The 22,148-nt window shown below is 40.3% G+C and overlaps 1 protein-coding gene across 4 annotated transcripts in view; it reads left to right on the forward strand.

Annotated features, from left to right (window-relative positions):
- Window positions 1-22,148, forward strand: part of NYAP2 (neuronal tyrosine-phosphorylated phosphoinositide-3-kinase adaptor 2) — a 136,623-nt gene that overhangs the window by 105,488 nt on the left and 8,987 nt on the right. For all 4 annotated transcript variants that reach the window (XM_068692156.1, XM_068692157.1, XM_068692155.1 and 1 more), the window contains exon 7: window positions 6,953-7,056. In XM_068692156.1, the coding sequence (XP_068548257.1) occupies window positions 6,953-7,056 (104 nt within the window). The remainder of the gene's footprint in view (window positions 1-6,952; window positions 7,057-22,148) is intronic.

Consider the following 22,148-nt stretch of genomic DNA (forward strand, 5'->3'; position numbering starts at 1 on the left):
ATTAAAGAGTAAGTTCTTAGCAAAATATGGCACTTCTCTCCAAACTATCTGCATAAGTTTTATTTTAAACAGTTGGTTGATCTCCAAAAGCAGACAAAACATTTTGGCCTCAGTCTTAGTTTGGCGTCAGCAAACTGCAATAGTTGTTGAATCATGCCTTGATTTAGTTAACTGTGACTTTGTCCGGCTTAACTAAGACTTCCAAAGACTCATATGGAAAGCAAAATTACAGAAATATTTATTGGCTCAAATTTGACTCCTTTTTTATCCTGGAAAATTTGTGAGCTGATTATGATTTTCCCTTCCCCACAGATTTTGTGATTTTATTTGATGAATATTGCCTCTCATCTGCCGGGAGTATTTTTTCCCAGTGTCTCTAGCTGTTGCCTGAGCAACATGGTTTACCTTAATCGGTTGGGCATTGCATTTAAAATGCTGTATACAGTTCTCATCAATGAACTTGTACATGAACTGTAACAGTTCATTTCTTACAATTAAATTAAAACCGTAACTGAATGCAAGAAAAGAAATTTAATACATTTGTATGGGTATAACATTCTGTGGGATCAAGGAGATAGGGATTCTGTGCTACAAATATGGAACTTAGATTTATCACAGGACCAAATAAAATCAGGGCAATCCCCAGTACAGTTCTCACTCTCTTTCCAATACCATAGACACGAGAAATAAATAAATAAATAAATAAAAGTGTGGTCATGCCCTTGAAACACCGCAGTTTGCTGCCTACCTCCTTACCTCCTCTTTTGCACTGGTCCAACCATTTGTTAGGGCACTGTTGGAATAATTTAAAGAAAATGGGGTTGAATTGCTCTGCGGTAAAACAGAAACAATCTGCAAGGACTTTTCGCGTGTGTTCAATAGGGAGCTCTGCTGAGACAGATTAACTACTGGAACTGGAGTGAGTACCTGATTTTTTTGTGGGATCGCTGCACCTGCTTGTAAGATCAGTAGGGGAATTAACCTGCTCCAAATGGGATCTTGAATCTTTTGGTCATTTTGTTCAAATGAGCATGGCCTGTCAGATGCACTGTCACTAATGACTGATTGTTCTCTCATATGCCACGTAATTTGTCAAGACCACTTTCTGTTTCTTGTCATCATATTGTTTCTTAACAGAAAGCAATGTAAGTGGCTTGGAGACACGCTGGCCTTTAAGAAAGTCATTGTGATTGTACTGAGCAGCCAAATGAGATCTGTGAAACAGAAAGCTGTGATAACTGCACTCCAGGAGCTTTGAAGAGTATTTTCTGGAATGTTGCTTCTTTTTTTCTAACTGCAGCCATGAAGCAGTATTTTGCATTGCCACCTGCTGCTAGAGACAGGCACTGCACTGCCTTTATCAAATTCTCTTCAGTTGTGTACTGGTTTTGAATCGCCATCATCTTGTCTCTCAGACAATCCATTTAGTATTCAAGCTGCAAACGTTGCAGATAATCAGGAAGGGAGTAAGTCTTTCACTAGAACTCCTGGTTCATATTGTGGTGGATTTGCAGAAGCAATGAATAGTTAGCTTCCAGCTCTTTGGGAACGAAGAGATGCTTGTGGAGCCCACGGTGACATTCATTAACAGGAGAAGGAAATAGTGGCAAAGTACCAATTAAAGCTAGGTAGGGCTGCTTCACTCAAAGACTCAGCATTCCCACCAAACCCTATTTTTTCTCCTCAAGCAATATCAGGGTATCACTGTGCTACTAAAACCTCAAGGATTCTTGAAGCAAAGGTAACTTAACGCTGGAGATGCACATTACTGGGCAGCCAGGTCCAGGCCAGGACCCAGTGCTGCTGGAGTTTGCCTACTTGCCTAAACCAAATGAGCAGTACTGGGCGCTGTACACTAAGGGGATCAACCCAGTGTGCCAGGAGCCAGGCGTGTGATCTCCAGTGTGCTGGGTCACACCATGCCAGAGCCTGTATGCACTGCTCTCTGCAGCGGTGGCGTTACAGCTGTTTGAAACAAAGCAATTCCCAAATTGTCCTTTTGGTCCAGAGTCCTCAGATTGATGGATATCCATGCCAGAAGCTTCAGAGAAAAACAGAAAGAAGTGTTAAAGAAAAAAAAAAAAAAAAAAAAAAAAAAAAACCACAAAATAAAACAAACAAACAAAAAAAAACCAACACGCTGCCAGAGTTTATTCCTTACCTCATTGTTTATGTTGTTGACATTGATCTGAAACATGACAGTTCAGAACAAATCTTAATTTAAAACATACCTCATCTAATGCAGACATGGGCTTTGTCATCTGACTTGTTTTTGAGTACAGCTAAGCTTTTGGCCTCTTGGTATCTAGTAACACTGAGTTGCATGGGTTTGGTGCTTCCTTTGTGAAAACAGTTCAGTTTGACATGCTGCTGTGCTTTCAGCACTAAGTGACTCCTGAAGGTGGAGTCCTGAATACTTTCTGTATGTGAAAGAATAATATAGATTTCATTCCACCTGAAGGTTGCATAATTTCCAATTATGTTTCAGCTTACTCCTTTTTAGGAGACCAACATGGCCAGGCCAGTATGATGATAATAGGTGTGATTCATTTTTCCAGTATGCATGTTTTCTTTTTCTATTTTTTTTTTTTTTTTTTTTTTTGCATGTGATTACTCTCAGCCTGTCACATCGCCTTGTTTAATTCAAAACGTGCTTCTTGGCAGCTGTAGCAAATAAGCAATATTTCTCTTTTCATGTGCAAAGAAGAGACTGTGACAGGATAAGAAGCTTCTCCAATGTAAGTGACAGCCAGAGTATTTTTTTGAATTAAGATTAGGATAGGCAGAATGAAGTCTTCCTTGGATGAATAAAAGAACTCTTCCCGTTAAGATCCAAAAATAAAAATTCTGCAGAGCTGTTGTATTTCTGGAGAATATAGAAAGCCATAACACATTGGTATAAAACTGATAGAAAATATTTCCATAAAATCTTGTCTCATCTCAGCATTCTGCTTTACTGAGAAAAATCCAGCAACTCCCTCTGCCCTAAATGCAACCAACCAAGCTTCTACGTCTTTTAGCTAAGCTGACAGCACTTTGTTATACTTCTGGAAAACAGGTCATTTCTGTGAGTGCTCAAATACAAATTAAGTACACAATTTTAAGGCGATCTTATTTGTGATTGGAAAACCTGTATTTCTGTGTTGGGTATTCTCTCCTAAAATTCACAACCCACGATGCTGTCCCAGTGGGGCTGTCTGCTCACTTATATCCACATGTAACCCTGCTGGCATTGTCAGGACTCAGCTTTTTAGAGTTGAGTAATGCCAGTCCCAGTGCAGCTGACTATGTCTGTGGGCATACTTCACATGGAGGTGGAGGTGGTCCCTACCACGGGGTGGGTGACAGAACAGGTGACCTGATGGCACTGATACACAGCTGACCAGCCAGCCCCTCCTAGCACTGCGCTGCATCGGCACCTGGCTGCTGGAGGTGGTTCAGGCACTTGGTGAGCAGTGCGGTTTTTGTAACTCGGCAGGGTAAGAGGGACATGTCATTTGAAGCTGTGCAAAATGACACTAAAAAAGTTTTATAGGTTAAATATAGCAACCGAATCTGATGAACGTTTTTATGCATAACACAACTAAATAAAATCTACAGAGCAGCTCAGTAGCTACCCTGAATAATCTACTGAATTCCAACCTCATGCTCCAGAATTCAAGCCCCATTGATTGCAAGGGGCATTTCTAATGGCTACTCAAGTGCACTGCATCCTCTGGACCCCGTCCAGTAAAGCACTTAGACATACGTCTACTAGTTCCCTTGCTTGGCAGTAGGCTGCTAGTCCTCGTCAGCCTTCGAACAGCTTGCAGCAATGGCAAAAAGCTTCTAGTGGTTGGATGCAGAGAGGGTCTTATGTTCGGAGTGGCGACTCTGGAACTCTTTCAAGCAGTTTTGCTTTCAAACCAGAGGATACATCCACATATGTGCTTAGGCTGCCTGATAAAAACATCCCCTGCTCCACACCATGTATTATAGTTACAGAGGGAACTTCTCAAGAAGTCTCATGACTACTCATTTCAATATGTTAATAGTGAGCCATCTCAATATCATTCACATTACAAACTATCCCTGAGATGTTCTGCCAGAAGTTGGTCTGCCTTCAAGGTTCTAATCAGGAAATACTAATACCATTTTCTTTCTAGAACCAGGATAAATATCAATATGCAGACCTTGCAGACAAGCCGAACTGACCATATGAACAAGAGTTCAAGATACTGAAAGATGTTGAATAGTGCACAAAATTATTCAAGAAAACCTCTCACTACTTTTTAGACGGCCTAAAGTACAAATTAGTGTTTGAAATAACCACTGTACTCAAAATCTAGTTACGCTCAGTACAGTGAATAAGTTGTCCAGCCAGAAAAAAACATGCTGAAGAATGCAGAACAGTGAGTTGGACATCACTTATGCAACAGAGCATTTATGTTTTTTTTTCCACAGTAACGTGCAGTGTGAAGATGTTACTCAGAGCACTAATTACAGTAGAACAGAATATTTATTTGGTCTAAAAATATTCCCTCTGAGAGCAATGGAATGGATATTAAAAAAATAATAATAATCCATTTCATTTCACTGCATAACCTAACTTCCTGATTTTTTTTTTTTTATTAAAAAATAAAATAGATAGAACAGTCTTTGAAACCACTCTTGTTGAGGTTCACCATGGAAAATGCAATAGTTTCCTTAATACTGTAAAATATATTACAGGGAGATAAAGGAACTAATACTTCATCTGTGCGTGATAGATTTTATTTCTTTGATTCTAGATGAAAGGAGTCTCTTTGGCAAGGAAATGGTTCTATATATATATCCAAATTAGAGATTATGACACTTCTCTCTGCTTTTCCAAAGTAAAGAAAACAACTCAGAAGCAATGGCAGACAATGCCTCAGAGTTTTTGACATGCTGCACGTCTGATTTTGCTTGTCACAGCAAAAACAAAGCCTCTACTTAGCAGTAGGTGAAAAACAACCGAAAACCCCACTTCTTGCCCTCTCTGAAACCCCAGCAAAATTCTAGGAGGGGACACGAGATCTGTTGTTATATCTATACTACGGAAAGAACCAGTCGGAAATCTGGCACGCAGACTGTGAAATCTGAACAAAAAATCTAATCAAACCTTTGAAATAACAACCCAAGTCCAAAAAAAGCAAAACAACAGATTATGTACAAAACACAAGGTTATGGGGGAGATCAGTCCGCTCCTTTCTGCCTGCTTATTGCTGTGTTGACTCGTGGTATGTTTACAGACTGACTAGGAATGAGTGAATTGAATAATGCATTCGTCAAACAGCATCAATATTTTTGCTGCTCAGCCAGCTGGATGTTAACCAACCTATTAATATTTAGTTGATGAATATTCACCCATACAGATGCTTTCACTGGTCTAAGTGCTCCAGCTTAAGTGGATAGCTCTTCTCCATACTCTATTGAATTCTGAATTCCAATGAAAATAAGCATTTAAGGTGACAATGAAAAAGCATCAGTGAGATTGGAAGGACATATTTCAGCACACTGCTGGTAGGTGGCGTACTGTGCCAGCTGTCCTCAAGTTTCCAAGATATGCCAAGTGACCTTAAGGATGTGCTAGTGATGGACAATTTTATTCCTTTCAAACAATGGCCTGACCAGTGGCTAATAATGATACTAGAGATCCAGGTAGTAAAGAGATATTAATATAAAGCATACACAGACAAAGCAGCAGTGCAAATGAGGCATGAGAAAATATATTTCAGAGACATGGAAGCAAAAGATATATGAGAATAAGATATATGAGAATATGCACTTCAAAGGCATATCCTAAACCTGGACTACAGAAGGCATAAGTCTTCTCTTCATGAAAATATAGGACCAAATAGGAGAAATTCTTTCAACTCCTTGTGAAGAGGCCTGGTACTATTATAATTATTTGTTATTCCTATTAAACCACTATCATTTCAGATAAAATTGGAAGTTTACTATTGTACAAAGTGTATCTGCTGAATGAGAGTGCCCTTGTTGTCAGTGTTTACCCACTATATAGAAAAGAGAGGTACAGGGTTAGGAGGAAGGCTTATAAAACATGAAGAGAGCAAACATGTTCATCTAAGCCAGAAGTCACAGGTTGCAAGGAGATATTTCCTCAGCCATAAACGCGAAGTGTAGGGACAGCTGTTTTTCTCAAGCACAAACAGGCAGACCCTTTTCTCAGGAAACAGCAGTTTCTTCTAGACCAGACGTGGGGCTGCCCCACAGAACACTGTGGGGTAGTACACTGGTGTCAGCATAGCTCAGACACAAAAACCCTCCAGAACTCCTGAGCTGCACGGTCACCTTCATGGCAGGATGTTAACAGTAGTAGGCTGCACTGGAATCAGTGGGGAGCCTTCTGGGAAATGCCTCCATGGACAACAGAGGGAAAATGCAAAACCTATGTTTTTTTCTGTTCAGTTCCTCTCTGGAATTGCACACTCCCTTCTATTCAAGGCCTCTGTAATCACCTCAGTGCAGGGGAACTGAGTTTGGAATTTACCACTGTTGAAGTTCCAACTTCTCTCCTTTCTTCCTGCTTTCTTGTCTGTCAAGTTATTGCTCTTAACACATTTCCTAGAGCTTTTGGTGTCATTCCAAATCCAAAGTACCACAGTATCTTCACTGCTTTTGTACAATCCTTCCTTAGGAGGAGAGCAATGAGAAAGTTTTTTATATGCTGCCTGTCTGTTTGCTGCTTTATACTCTCTACTTCAGCTTCTGAGATGATAGAGAGCAAGGAGAGAAGCCGGGATGTTGGATGGGTTCCATCCTAACCCCCCTTCTTCTAACCCAACTTTTGGGCCAAATGCCCAAGACGAACTGGAACTAAGCCTGGAGACTCCATTTCAAGTGAATCCTGGGTCCACCATGTTTCAATTAACGCAGCGGTAACCGGCCTCCAATTCACTGGTTTCTTTTCTTTTCTCTTCTTTCCCAGAGCCTAAAGCAAGTTGCAGATTAGGTCGGTCTGCGTCCACATCAGGTGTGCCTCCTCCATCCGTTACTCCGCTCAGGCAAGCCAGTGACCTTCAGCCGAGCCAGGTACCATCGTTAGCCAATCGTGAATGACTCCATGTGCTGCAACATGCCAAATGTTTCTCACCTCTGTGTCTGTCATTTGTTACAGTAGATGAGTTTTTGTTTTCTTATCTTTATTTTCTGTGCATCTGCGTGCATTTGTGTGTGCGCATCTCTCATTGGCAACGAAATTCCACTGGATGCAGCCAGTAGAATTTTCTTTGCTCTTAATTCTTTGTATCCTTTTCTGTCTTCATTCTGTAATATAAATGTAGTAAAACTGTACTGTATGGATTTGCTGGATTTTTTATTTTTTCACGTTTTCTGTACTTTTTTACTGTCTTTAAAATTTATCAAACTTTGATAAATTTAATCTGTGTTTAAGTGTAAATTTCTTTTAAATGTCGTCTAAAGCACTTGCACCAATGTATGTCAATGACGTGTACATACCTTTGACTTCTGCCCAGTCGTACTATAATATTTGTGCCAGTCTTACATTTGTTTTGAGCTCAGTGCATGATTGTATTACACTGTGATTTATCACTGTCCTGAAAACTGCTCTTACAGCAAGTTGTTTTGTTTAGTTAAGGCAGCTAGACTCTCTTCAGCTTTGGGCCATGTAAGGCTTACAGGACTATGAAATAGTCTGCTGTAGTTATATCTATTGTATATTGTTAGGAACCAAAAAAAAACAAAACCAACAAACTAAAGGGGTAAAATTCTCCTCATATCTTAAACTGAGATACTTTTTTTCCCCCATCAGAGACAATAATGCCACACAGACCCTTAAGAAAGAAATGGAAGTGTTTGGGTTTGGCAAATTTCTCCAACAGAGAGAAAATGGAAAAGAAATAAAGACATGGGAAACCTATACTTACCTTTATTTTATATGCTAATACTTGATATTGTATCATTTCGCTGCACAGACCTGTATTATTAGTTTGACAGAACGAACTGCTGAGAGTAGTAATTGAGAGGAAAGGTTTCACTTAAACATAACGTGAATACCTTCTGTCAAGCTCAGAGCGCTCCCGTATTGTACCGCGTGTGTGTACATGTATGGGCCTGCACATGCCTGTGTATGTGTGTGGGTGTACGTGTACACAAGCATGAACACATATGTATATATGTGCACACACATACAGGTATGCACACACACACAAGCACCCTTATTTAGATGGTGAATTTTCAATTGGTTTTCAGGGAATTCGTTCCCATAATCCTATTGAACTTCAATGAGATCTGAGTGGTAAACTCCCTTATGAATACTTCACATGTAATTCCCTATTTAAGTTTATTGTAGCTTGGTGAGTTGCTTCAAGAAGCTCTTGGCCAAAGCAGAGACCAGAAGAATAAGGTCAATTTACTCAATCCAGAGCATCATGTACTTGTTAGGAAGGTTATAGTTGTGTAGCCTAGTCCATACTGGTTAAAATTATTTAACTGCAAAACTGAAGCTACTGTATTACTTTAGAGTCCTGCTGGACACAATGCCTTGCATGTTACTAAAACATATTTTACATAAAAGCAAATACATAATGGAGATTCAAAATGACAGCCTATTTAAATAGTGCATCAAGTATTTATTTTTATTTTTATTCTTATTGAAGGAAGAAATTAAGGCAATACTACTTCCAAAGGATTTGAGTGTCCTGGTGTTCATGTAGTACTCCTTTTTTGATAAAACAAGTCTCACGTCAGACATGATGATTTGCTGGATACTCAGTGGCAAAGGCACCTTGGGTGTTTTGAAGGCATTTTAGTCTCTCAATTTATATTAAGAACTAAACAATAAGCCTTGAAAGCAGAAGCCGATGTGATAGAAGAGATAATGAGCCTCTTAGAAGCTGCAGTCAGGGTTCACTGAAACTGTGGAGGAAAAATCCACCTCACTTTATACAGAAGAAAGGAACAAAGATGATAAGAGGAATTTTCAAGTGACTGTAGAGGGTATTCTTGTTAATTGAATAATGTATGGGCATGGCTTCATAAGAAAAAACAAAAACTGGTAAAAGCTTTATTTCCGCTCCTCTTCCCCTCCAGTTGTCAATTTATTACTATCAATCTATTAAATTGCCATTTATTATGAATGCATAAATTTGTAAAGGTGTGGATTTGACCCTGATTCCAGCTGAAAGGCAGAAGTCTCATTATCTCCCTGGCTGACACAAACATTGCTTCAATTGCGTTCGTTATACACCTACTCTATCTTCATGTGCAAATAGTCTATGATGGGTGAAATGTGTTTAGAAATGCCTGGGTTGTTAACCCATTCTGAGTCTGACAGATTGTGGCATACACTGTATTTGTTTTTGTGTGCTGTGGCTATTGATTATATTAATATGGTTTCCTTAACTAAATCATAATCAGCAGTTACGCTTTCCAAAAGATTAAGAGGATGCTTCTTGTCATCCACCACTCTGTTGATGATATGGGCACAGCTGACGTTCCCACAGGGATTCAAGGTAGAGGGGTACATCTGGGAAAGGGCAGAATACTGTTTTGATTGTTTTTCTCAAATCTTCATGGATCCCCAACTAATATTTTTCAAGCATTTAACTTGAGAAAAATTTAGATGTACAACCGAGCTCTCCAAGTCTCATCAGTTTTAATACAGAATGACTCATGCAAGTGGTAAGAATGCTTAGTAACTCAAAGAAGGTCTGAACTGAGGAAACCTGAATTTGAATTTCAAACAAATACTGGCTAATTTTATAACTATTGGCATTTAACTCCTGTATGCCTTATTTTCTTGCTTCTGTAATGGTGTAGGAGTTGTGAGGATTAACCAGATAATATTTATGGAACATATTTATGCCGTATGAATGGTAAGCATTACAGTGATCACTTATAAATAAAGGGCTTACAATGAATTATGTGGCTGGTCTCTGATGAAGAACACTTAAAAGTAACACTGAGAAGTGGTGACCAGCAGTCCAGACACGCAGAGGCAGAGAGCATGCTGTTCTGTACTTCTGGTAAAGTAGTACAGAAGTACTACTTTAGTAGAAGGTGGTGAGGGCATTTTGAAAGATGGTTGCAGAACACAACCTTGGATTAAGTCGTGAATTAACTAAATTTAGAGTGAAGGATAAAAAAAATAAATAAATCATGTAACTGAAGTTATTAATTGTATAAGAAAAATGTTGAAGAAATTAAGGAAATAGAAAAAAAAAGTCAAAATTCAACTGTGAACATGAAAATATAATATGGCAGAAGTATGGAATATTTTTGAGTTACAGAAGTGGCAAATAGCTATATATGCTAAATACATATCCTAATATAAACATATATCCTAAAGAGAGGAATGTAAGGAGTGGAGAGGTGTTCTACATATCACAGAATGTGTTCCCCTATAGAGGTTCTCCAATGTTAGCAGAGAGCTTAGCGGGAATGGAAAAACATTCTAGAAAGTAAAGAAAGTTGCACCTTAGATCCAAGTAACGTGTGGAAAAACTAGAAACAGTGGAAGTCCATCTGAATTTGACCATTATATTGAAATGCAAACAAGTACCAGTCTTTTGTAGCCACCCAAGCAGACAAAACAGAAGTTAACTAGATCACGAGGTTCATAAAGTAGAAATCAAGTCCCAGGATGCCCCAGTAAATAAATGATCTCCCATATTGCTGCAGCTTCTGTAGCAGACATGCTCAGGTGTTCTTGCCCCCGCAATGGCCAATCCTCAAGCATGGCAGGGCACACCTCTAGTGAACTAAATTTTTCACTTGTGAAAAGTAAGAAGGATTTGGAGTCATGGATACCACTGCAATGATTTGACGGTTCCCTGCCTCCTGTCATTCTCTCTGTCTTCATCTCAGGGTAACAAAGGATTACATAGGAATCAAAAATCCATGCGACATAAAGGATGTGTGTGCACTGAGCATGCTTATTTGTAGAGTAAAATGTTTCAAGCAACCTGTACTGTGGAAGTCCCCCTGCTGGATAGCTGAGTATCTTGCATCCATATTTTTAATGTACATAAAGCCATCTCTAGGTCACTGCCAGGCTTCTCTGAAACACACACACACAAATCTGCTAAATTCTATTTTAAAGAAAAGTAGCTGATATAGTTATCTCTTGTTTTATTTATTTATTTATTGGCAAACAAATTTTGCAAAATGAAATTCATTTTCATTAAGATGTAGACAGCCATAGCCATGTGTATTAAGCTGCATATCAGCACAATGGCACATGTTTATAGATGCATCCTGAAGGAAAGATCCACATGTTTATATGATCCACAACCTCAGGGAAAACACACCCTTTGATAACAAAGCCCCTGATAGCTACAATTCAATATGTCAGCTTTTCTGTGAAGCAGAGCCTGCTTTCAGACATTTCCACAAAACTATGTACCTTATCTGCAGATATGCAGCCTCTCCTCATGCTGCCAGTTAGTTACTTGCTTTTCAGTGGGAAGACAGCACTCTAGTCCCTTTACTTTTGTCTCCTTGAGGTGTGCTGTTCTAATCTCTGGAAGGCAAGCGTGCCTTGCAAGGCCTGGTGTCTTCTGGTGGGGGGTACAGGGCACTGATACCTATCTCCAATTTAAGCAAGGAAAGAAGGTTTAAACGTAACAGTGGTGATCAAAGTAAAATCCAGAAAGCGTGCTGAGATTAGAAGGAATAATTTAGAGGAGGGAATAAAGATAGGCGGGCAGCTATGAAGGAGCTTCAACTTCCATTGCAAGAACAGAGTGAAAAGACTAGAAAAGTGAATCAACACTGAACTTGTTTTTGTGTGTGTGTGGCTTTTTTTTTTTTTTTTTTTTTTCTCCCAAAATGCAGCTCAAAACGTGTGGTATCTACCCCAGCCTGCAGCAGACCCAGCAGTGTCCACAGCAGCTGGGCAGAGCTTTCAGCCCGTGCCCTGCTGGGTGTGGGATTGCAGGAGGGGGCCGCACACCCCACCGAGCAGACCATGTCCCGGTGGCCTCGCACCAAAGGAAGGGACTCTGCCAACGCTTTATTTGAGTGGGTGTCTTTGATGGGCAAGAATTGTAGATACTTAATTGTGCTGTTTGAACCCACTACCAAAGCTGATTCAAGGAAACGGAAAAGCGAGCTTTGCACAGTCCTGAAAGCAAGAAACCAGGACTTTTCTAGTGTAGTTTTCTACTGTGCACATACTAAGGCCTGCAGGGAAGCAGAAAGCAGAACTTCCAACTCCAGTCTGCAGCTGGAGGACGCTTTTGAAGTCTTCCCATCAGTACCAAGTGCCACGCGCCCATTCCCACAGCCTCTGCGCTTTCTGTCGTGTCACCGCTTGGGCGGAGCAAAGCCTGGACGACCAAGCGCCGGCTGCCGCATACAGGGGTCCTGCTCGGCCCGGCCCGGCCTTGCTCGGCCCGGCTCGACCCGACTTGGCCCGGCCCGGCCCGGCCCGGCCCGGCCCGGCCCGACCCAGCGCGGCGCGGCCCCGCGCCATGAGTCCGCTCGCGGCGCTCCGTGAGGCGACGGCGCCGCCTGGCGGCCCCCGAGCCCCGCTGCGGCACGGGGCAGGCCCCGGGGAAAAGCCCGGTGTGTGCTGAGAGCCTCTCCCCAGGTCTCTGGGAGATAAATTATGAAATATAAATGATTATTTTCAGCTGTGGCTGCAGACTGCCCCTGTCCGTGGCAGCTCCCTGGCTGGAGCACAGCGCTGGCTTTAGGGCCTTGGCCGTCCTTACCAGTGAAATCCCAAATTCCTCCGCACAGCAGCACAGATAGCCTTCTGTTTAAGCCTGAATGTTTAGGTGCTAAGGAAAATGCAATTAAAACACCCACGTTTTATCATGAAAAAAAATTTCTCGCATTAAAAGTGACGTGAGACCTTATCCTCAGGGCAACTGCTATTTAATTTTATACCCTAGCTGAAAAATCCCAAGCACAGTGTGAACTGTTCCGCTGTAAAGAAAAAGAATGGTGGGAGGGAAATACGATGACACACAAAAAAAAGCTTAGATATCTATTTAGCTGCTCTCCGCATGCATTCTTAGAACAATGCCCTGTAGTCTAAGTGCAGTATAGTATCACTGAAAGAAATTCACAAAACTTGAGAGAAATAATGTAGAGTTGAATCCTGACAGGTACTGAGCATGCCTCAGCAATGCAGCCAAGTGTTTGCCTCATGGCTAAGTGCATGAGTAATTCTGTTCTGGGTCAACTAAGTATCACAAACCCAGTTCTTAATGTCTCCGGCCTTCGTTGTGTATACAAAGTGTATTATAGTCTTTGTATGCCTTGTAAGCATTGTGTTCACCCTGTAATTAATGAATGCAAGAAGGTTAAATTGTTACTATTATGGCTATAATTATTTTTGAAAGCACCTAGACAAAAAGCATCCTCAATGAATTGGCATTATCATGCTTTAGTTGGCAAATGTGCATCTGAAAGCATATGGTCTCTATATTACTCTGAGCCCAAACAATGCATCTGTGCTCTTCTATTATTCTCAGTTTGAAGTTGTAGTTTTCCCCAGCAGTAGTGTACAGGAGTTCAACGCAGGCGATAAACATCCTGCACTCGTTAGGCCTCTTAGCAGGGCTGGGTTCCTGGCTGCCACATTTAATGACTTCCGCTGCTGAAAAATGAACATCTATAAATGAAGATCCATGCTGTTCCATATCTGATCACAGCAGTCTTTTTAAAATTTCCATTATATGAAAGAAATACAGTAATTGCAGGTAGATGGAGAACTCTGTAGACTAGAGTACTCTTTCATCCTGTCTGAACACTAGTGAAATTGTAACAGGGAAAAAAAAAAAAAAAAAAAAAAAAAAAAAGCGTGCTAGTAAGAGAATTAGTGTCTGCTAATGGTGTAAATGAGTGTCATTGCTCGGTACTGTAAATCCTGGCTGGATGCAGTCCTTGAAGAATCATAATCTGAAAGCAACATCAAACCCTAATGATTCTGCTTTTATGGTTCTAATAGTACAGGGGGGTTGCAATGAAAGCAGCAACTTCTGTCATACCTGCCCTCTGGGCTGGAGGGAAAATAAAGATCCCCCTGGGTTGCTGGTTAAAGAGCTCAGGTGAGACACAGTCCCAAATTCCTATTCAAAAGGCGTACCTAGCTACAGTGCTAATTACTGCTCTGGTATGGCTCTCCGTCTCTTTTTCACCCTTCATTTTCAAAATTTTTGAAAGTATACTCTGTATTTGGGATGTAGGAGATGTAGAAACATATAGAACAATTCATGGCATGGTGATGATAGTTTTCTTCTCCTTCCTATGTGTAAAGTCTGTGTTCCCCTTCAGCCAGTGCAGTGGCTCTGAGATCTCTGTCTCTGTGCTCCTGTGGTTGTTCCTTTTTGCTACTTGATGTTTTTCTTCATTCAAAATGTATGTCCACAGTGCAGGAACAGTACCTTAGCCTCTTGCTCTGTAAAGTCTCATGGGTTTTTTGGTCTGCATTTTCTATACACCATTTGTTGCTTTGGATGGTAGCCTGTGATGCTGTTTCCTTAAAGGGACTTAATTACTCCTTCTGTTTAACCGTCACTTTTAATAAGGCTTGGGATAGTCACTAGATCCAAAGTGTTCCTAACGTTGGCCAGTAGGATCTACCACAATACCATCTATGGCATTGAAGAATCATAAATAAGGTCCATAAATAAGGTTTTCTAAATATCATAAATAAGATATCTGTGTGGATAGACAATGTTAGTAGAACAAATCCTGTCCTTACCCTAAGGTTTTATAAGTCCAGTATAACAGAAGAGAAAGAAAGCAGTTGTAGAAAGGAATAGATTGGTACATATGTGACTGCTTAAGCTTTGGTTTACACTGAAATTAGGAAGTGCAAAACTATATGGTGTAAAATCCATATATCTTTTACAGTGATTTTAATTACTTTTATATGCCACTAACATAATGAAATGCATTTGGATGTCTAACACCAGATAATAAGGTAAATGTAATTAGAAAAAGTTTACAAATTATGTCTCTTTCTCAAATGTCCCACTTACGGAGGTGGATTGCTCCTTCCATGGAGATGTCTTTAGTGTCAGCGTAGGAGAAAACAAGAGAAGGTAGACACAGACTGATTTTGTGATGCTGGTTTTGCAAATGGCTGGGAGGGAGAAGCCCCTCTGGGTCCCACCTGGGAGGATGGACAGGCATGGAAGAACCCAAGGTAGAGTACTGAGAGAACCCCCTGGCACAGGCACTTCACTGATGGGCTGTGGGCCATCTTTTACCTTAAGATGATGTCTGGATTTGCTCAGAGTTTGGCCTGAGTGTATGTGAAAATCCGAGTCATTCAGAGCCACAGGCCTTGTTCAGGCCAGACGCTCACAGGACAGAGACGAGGAATCGCACCAATTGCCACCACCTAGAAAGAAGTGCTAGGGCACAACCTGTGTCCTGAAGTGCCGTGCCACACACCCGTCTGGGGAGTTTGCACTGCTAAAGGGCTTGGAGGCTGAATTTCTTGGTGTTTTCATGCCTTTACAGAGTGCAGCAGGGCCCCATGCCCACGAGAGGGAGCAATTGGATTACTTTACAACATCTTTTTTTCCTGCAAGGACAAATACTCTGCACACATGAAGGCAAAATTCTGCTGTCGTTAGTCCAGCTAAAAACACTGTCACATTTTGGATGAGAGCAATAACAGGAATTTTAATGCTGTAGGGAAGGCTCCACAGTGCATTATGTTGAGTTTCAGCTTGAGTCTGGTCTTACATAATCCATGAACGGGTCCAAAGCCGTGCGAAATAGTTTCTAAATATACAAACTGCAAACAGAGAACTCTTATTAAAAAGAAAGAAAGAAAAGAAAATGCAGACCTTGAAGTGGATGGAATTGCCACATCCATCATCCCTCACCTCCAAGGCACGCCTGACCGATTGGCACGGGAAGCAGACGTGTCAGAGCCACCTTCTGTTGGCAGACAGCCCCGCTGCTGCTGCTGCTGTCCCAGAATTTTTTCTTCAGCATTCAGCTGCTCTGGTCATGCAGCAGGAGCAGGTCACTGTTTCAGAAGCTGGGTCCCTGTTTCAAGAGCCTGAGAAAGCGCACACGGCAAGGCCTGAGCGCATGCTGTGGCCGCAGTAGGCTCCTAGGCCCAGGCATGGTGGTGGTGGCTCACTTCGTGCCGCTGACAGCGCGGGGCTTCTGCTTGGCTCCCGGGCACAAAAAGTATTGAACAGGAGCACTCTGGGCTGTGACCACACAGCAGCAGCGCCTCTACGACGTTGTTGCTCATTTTTTAGATGTGTCAATGGTCAAGGCCTTTTAGGACACACAGTTTGAGGCACATAGACCATCTTCAAGAAATGTACTTCCACAGAAAGAGGGCGTTGGACATGGGAGCAGAGTGATCAGGCCTTGCGATCTCTGAGCACCAGGCCTATATTTTGTCTTCCTACCTTTCCTCACTCCTCGAGTGCCAGCTTGGCTGCCGTTATTTAAGATACAGTGGAAGAGAGTGGGAGGAAGAATATTGCATTCTCGTGCTCTGATCTCTTGTTGTTCTTGGACGGGCCTTGTAAGCTTGCCAGTAGAGTACAGAAAGAGGTTTGTTCCCTCACATAAGTAGCTGAAACTTTTCAAATACAATAATACTCTGACAAAGAATGGAATACAGTGTTTACGATGGTTTTCACTTCCCTCTCCATGTTTTTTTTTTTTTTTTTTTAAAAGAAAAAAAAACGCTTTACCTAGTCGTTTCACAGATCTGGGAGATTACTGTTTTAAAAAATGGAGAGGATAGGCATAAGAAGATATTATCAAGATATTATCTACTTCTTTTTTTTTTTTTTTTTGGGGGGGGGGGAAGGTTTGGGGGAGGAGATGGGGAGGTTATGTCTGTTTTTGATAGAGTTGGGACAGTCTTTCAGTACCTTGAAAAATAACCTTAGCTCAACAGAGAAATAAATGTGTGGAAGAAGACACTGCAGCTGTTCCCTGGAAGGTGACTTACACTCCATAGCCCCTGGAAGCTGGTGGGGAGTTCAAAACAGACTACATCAGTAGGAGGACAAGAAGACAGGCAGATCTAGTCCATTGTACGTCCTGTATTGTAAGTGAAAGGAAGTAGGTTCTCAGCATGATTAAAGCAAAAGTGGATCAGCACCTCATAGTGTGGGCACACAATGCTTTTATCAAGAAAAAAGAAAGAAAGTAGTCAGGAACTGAGATGGAAGGAGGCAGTGAAGAGCAGGGTGCCCTGCTCCTGGTGCTGCCTGTCCTGAATGACAGGGCAGCAACTTTGGCTTACTTTTGCACCTTCTCTTTGTAGGACTTTTGTATGGCTGCGTGCTTTCAGTACCCCACAAAGAGGGCTCAGACATAGGCACAGCAGCCAAAGCACAGTCTTTCCACCCATGGTTTTTTTTTTTTTGAGAGTCAGAGTTCTGCATGGGGTGTAGAATTTAATGTGATGTATTCAGAAACAGAAACGAGCTAATATTCCCGATAAAAGACTTAGGCAGGTCCATGAGACATATGGGGAGATGTATGCCTTGAAAGTCTTAGTGTTTAATTGGAAAAATGTTACTAAGCAATACCTCTTGCAGCTTATGAAACACTGAATTAGTGAGATCACTGTCCTATCCTGTCTACAACAAGAAACTAAGAATTAATTGGAGGTTCTTCATCTCATTTTTAACAGCTCTTACAGCATTGTTTGTGATTCTACTACAAATAAGTAACAATTTACAGTAGTAAAAAAATATATAATGTAATTATGTGAAATAATTTCAGCCTAAGCATCCATAAGTTGCCTATAAGGATTTCATTTAGTAGCATTCCTTCCTCTTTACGGAATCTCTCTTTAAGGCATTTCTCATAAATTTGCTTATTCTCTTCTAAAACTTGTAAATTCACTTCAAAACTTGTTCTGAGACTTTTATGTGCAAACAATTAGCTTAGTCACATTAAGAAGGATGCAGTACCAGAACAATAACAATTGAAAAGTTTATTTCAAATGGTGTTGCAACCACTATTGAAGACATTGTGCCTTGGTTAAAAGAAAAAAAAAAAAGAATAATAAAAAAAAAAAAACTGAAGCATGCAATTTCCTTTTTCTCCCTTTTCTGTGTGTATTTATGTTTAACTCAGGGCAAGAATTTTATAATATTCTTAAAGGAAAAAAAAAAAAGTAGAAATAAAAATGGCATGAATTCATGAAAGCATGGGTTTATATATAGGCATTTTCTGTAAATGAACCAAATGTTCTGTATTCTAGGTAGAAAAAAACTTATCTGTCTGCTCATACACATTTCTGTTACCTCCATGCACTCCCACTTGTCTTACCTTTTCCGTATATGAACTGAATGTATTGTACCACATTTTCTGTTTGAACTGTGTGTGCCTGATGCATAAAACACAACACAGAACAGCAAGGTTTTGCTCACCATCTGCGTTAAGTCATGAACCATCCGAGCTTTGTTCTCATGGTTGTTGTCATTTCACCAGAATCTTTCGATGTTTGTATAGCCTTATACAGTATATTGCACTTACTGTACCTGTATAGTATCTTGTCTGTATACTGTATGCACATAAATATGTATATTCACTCATGTATGTATGTATAGTATGTTTATATATCTATGTATATGTATGTGTGTTTGTTCATAGTCTTTCACTAGCAATGTGTGGCTATTCATATACATTCTGTATGCCAACTATGAAGAGGTATGAATGCCGGCACCCACTTTTGATAACCCACTTTTATCCTCATTTTGTCTTGTTAAACAATGAAAATAAAAATGTCATGTATTTTAAATGAGAACTTTAAAAGGTTATTATTTTTTTTACTAATTTAAGGTTTCCAGTTCTTCAGAAAAAAAAATAATAATAAATTGCAAAGATACTTGTATTTCTTATGACAGCTTTCTGTAGCTGAAAAATATTTGATAACAGTCCACACTCTGTAGCTTGTGCTGGATCTTGTGCTGCTCAAGGGTTCCTAGGTTTGGAGATGCCTTTACCCGGCTGGATTCTCATACAGAAAACCCCAACTTCATTCACTGGGGCACTTGCAATAAATCTAGGGGACAAGCTATGTCTGTAACATCTCGCACGTTCCAAAACCGGATAGAGAAGGGCCTTACTCAGCCTGGAAAGAAAAGTTTCTGCAGTGCAGGTACACAGTAGGAGCAGGTGGCTATACCATCCCTTATGAGTCAGTTGAACAGGAACATTGCAGACACTGGTTGTCAGCTATGATTTCAAACTGCCTCTTAGTTCGCAGTCCACAGTAACATATAATTGCCGATTGATTAAGCAGTTATTGAAACAGCCAACAGTCATTTATTAGCCCTTTGTAAAGTTATTATTAATCACCACGCCTCTGCATGTAGGCGCAGCTAACTGGCCTTGAGCCAGCAAAGCACTGGTTATCTTAAATAGCAGAACATCCCTGTAAATCTAGGGGCCAATTACGTGTTTTCCAGTTGAGCATGTGTTCGTTCTTCATTGAATAGGAGCTACAATGATAATCATATGTGTTTCTGTCTGAGGCCTATGAGTGATAAATTTACTTCCTTTGAAGTTAATCTTATCGTCGTATTATCATGTCAGCCAGGCCAGTCTCAGTGCAAAGTTAAGTTACTGCAGCACAGTGGCAGTAGCTACTCAGGAAAAAAAAAAATAAATCTTAGAAGATAGATCCTTATACAGGAAATACAAAAGAATTTTTAGCATGACACAGCCACTGTTACGAAGAGCCTTCACCCGAACTAAAAATGCATGATAAAAAATCCTTTTCATTTTTTCTTTAAAGATGCAAGGTTAAATTCTGACCTCACTCACGTCAATAGCAAATTCCCATTTAACTCATAAGCTACAACTGGAATGTCCAAGGAATGCTTTTTCTCAACAGAGAATAGGATGGGGAAAGGACACGTTCCATTAATCAAGCTGTGTGTGCATGGGCCAGTGGCCTGGTCTTAAAAGTCAGAGTGGTAATTAGTGGACTCTTGGGTTGCCAGCCTTTTTTTCTTGCCTGTATTTCAGCTCTTCTGTGTGTCAGTAAATCATGTCTTTATGAGATTTGGGTACTGTATTATTTAGCAATTCTTGATATAAATGAGATTACATGACGTTTTTCTGAGGCTAGAGTAAAGGCTTATCTTATACTAAGGATATCTCTCACATTCGAATTCTTTAGACATTTTCAGTACAGTTTATAAGCCTAGTATCTGTGCATTAACTACATTTCAAATTGGGGTTAGTGGTGAATCATAAATGGTTATCCCTGTCTATTAATCTCATTTTATGCGTCTTTAAAAAGGAAGATGTGAGCACATAAAAGAACAAGATCATCTGTGTACATTGTGTTGTTTTCAGCCATACTTTCCTAAAAACTTTTTCTCTGGTACAATCAATGCAATACTTGAAAAATGACATGTAATGTAAGAAAATGGTCATTGACTCAATTTCGCCATTAGAAAAGGAGAAATATAAGAGCACATATTGAAATTTCTCATCTGTAAAGCAACTTCATAGTCTTTAATTGAAGTATTAGTGTGTTTAGATCACTAAATAATGAATGAGGATTTGAATGCACAAACCATCCCTTTCAGGGCTGAAGCATTCTCCCTTCCTGTATTACTTTGATCATTTTATTTTTTTTTATTACTATTTTTAAAATATTCTTGTGGCCATTTTCTTGAAAACGCTAGATAAATGCAAAGCTTTAGTGGCTTTGCTGAAAAACTGGTGTGCTGAGGTTCTTCAGCTGTCATAGCAATGAAGGTTAGTTAAATATTCAATACTAGCATCACTAGGAAGAGTGCTGAAGCTCATGTATGTGTTTCTGGCTTGGGTAAAATGAGGTCCAGTTTAGGTTCCCCAAAGTGGAGAAACTCATTGATTTTGTGGTTTTTCTGTGTCACTTTTTTTTTTTTTTTTTTTTTTTAACTTTAGACTTGGCCTCACTGTTGACTTTCTCTTAGTTCTTCCAAAGTCTTGGTCTTGTTAGCACTCATTGTCATTCTTCAGAATTTATTTTCTCTGTCTTCCTTGGCTGCTGCTGAATGAGCAGAAACAGTGACCTAGAGTGTGCACTCTGCTACCCTTCTACATGAGAGCTTTTGCAGCCTGCAAGGGCTGGGTCTTGCAGAGATGAGAATCTTTCCCACCAGCAACAATCACTGCTACATGCCACATCTGAGCATAAAGGAGGACAGACTTCCTTTCAGTATGAGATTTAGAGTCTGGCAGTTTTTCAAAACTACCACAATTTAGAGTAAGAAACACTAATTACAGGTGTTTTGTACTGTGGACATGGTTACTCAGTCATAGTCAGGGCCAGCTGTAGTGATCATTGAGGTCGCTACCTCAACCCATCCTGCTGTTTAAGACTGGTTGATGAACAGTTAAGGCACACATGTGATGAAGTAGCAACCTCCAGCACAAGGAAAAGGTGAGGAGATAGAGTTAGTAACATCTTAATGTAATCTGGGATGTTAAAGTGTTACCCTGCAGGTACTGTACTGCAAAATGTGGTTAGCATGAGGTCTCATGAGGTCTCGGTATCACTGAACTCTACCAAAGTCTGGATATTCTGTCCTTTGTTCCTCCTGTGACTGACCTAATACAACATTGAATTTTCCTTTCTATTTTACAGTGAGCGAAAGGATGTATCATGGTGGGTTGCTTGAGTTCTGCATTTACTGCTTAGCAAAGGCATAGATTAAGCTTTGATTTTTCATAAGCAATCTCAATAGGAATGCACTTTGTGATGAACCACTGCATAAATGAGATGCATGAGACAACTTTACACGATATGCCTAATATAAGTTGCTTTACAGACTTTTACTTTAAACAGAATAGCATTTACAGGATGTGTAAATAGCAGATCAAGCAGTACATTTCAGACAGTTGTTTGGCTTAAAAAAAATTAGCTTAGATGAGACAGATACAAGTTTACAAATATGTTAATAATGCAAGGTCAGGAAGATCTATAGCCAGACTGTCAGAGTGAAAATGAAATGCAGGATGGTAAATTTATCATTTAGAGTTTGCTTTATTGATAGCCTCAGCAATAAACTGAGGGTAGCTGGAAAACTTGAGACATAGGAGTGTGTGTAGTGCTGATTCTGTATAAAGTAGCTGTGACATTTAGTAATTGGAAGCAATGAATCATGAAACTGGAGGTCTGGAGTCAGAGGTGCTGATGGTTTACT

This window comes from Anas acuta, chromosome 9, assembly GCF_963932015.1.
Source record: "Anas acuta chromosome 9, bAnaAcu1.1, whole genome shotgun sequence".
Lineage (NCBI taxonomy): Eukaryota > Metazoa > Chordata > Aves > Anseriformes > Anatidae > Anas > Anas acuta.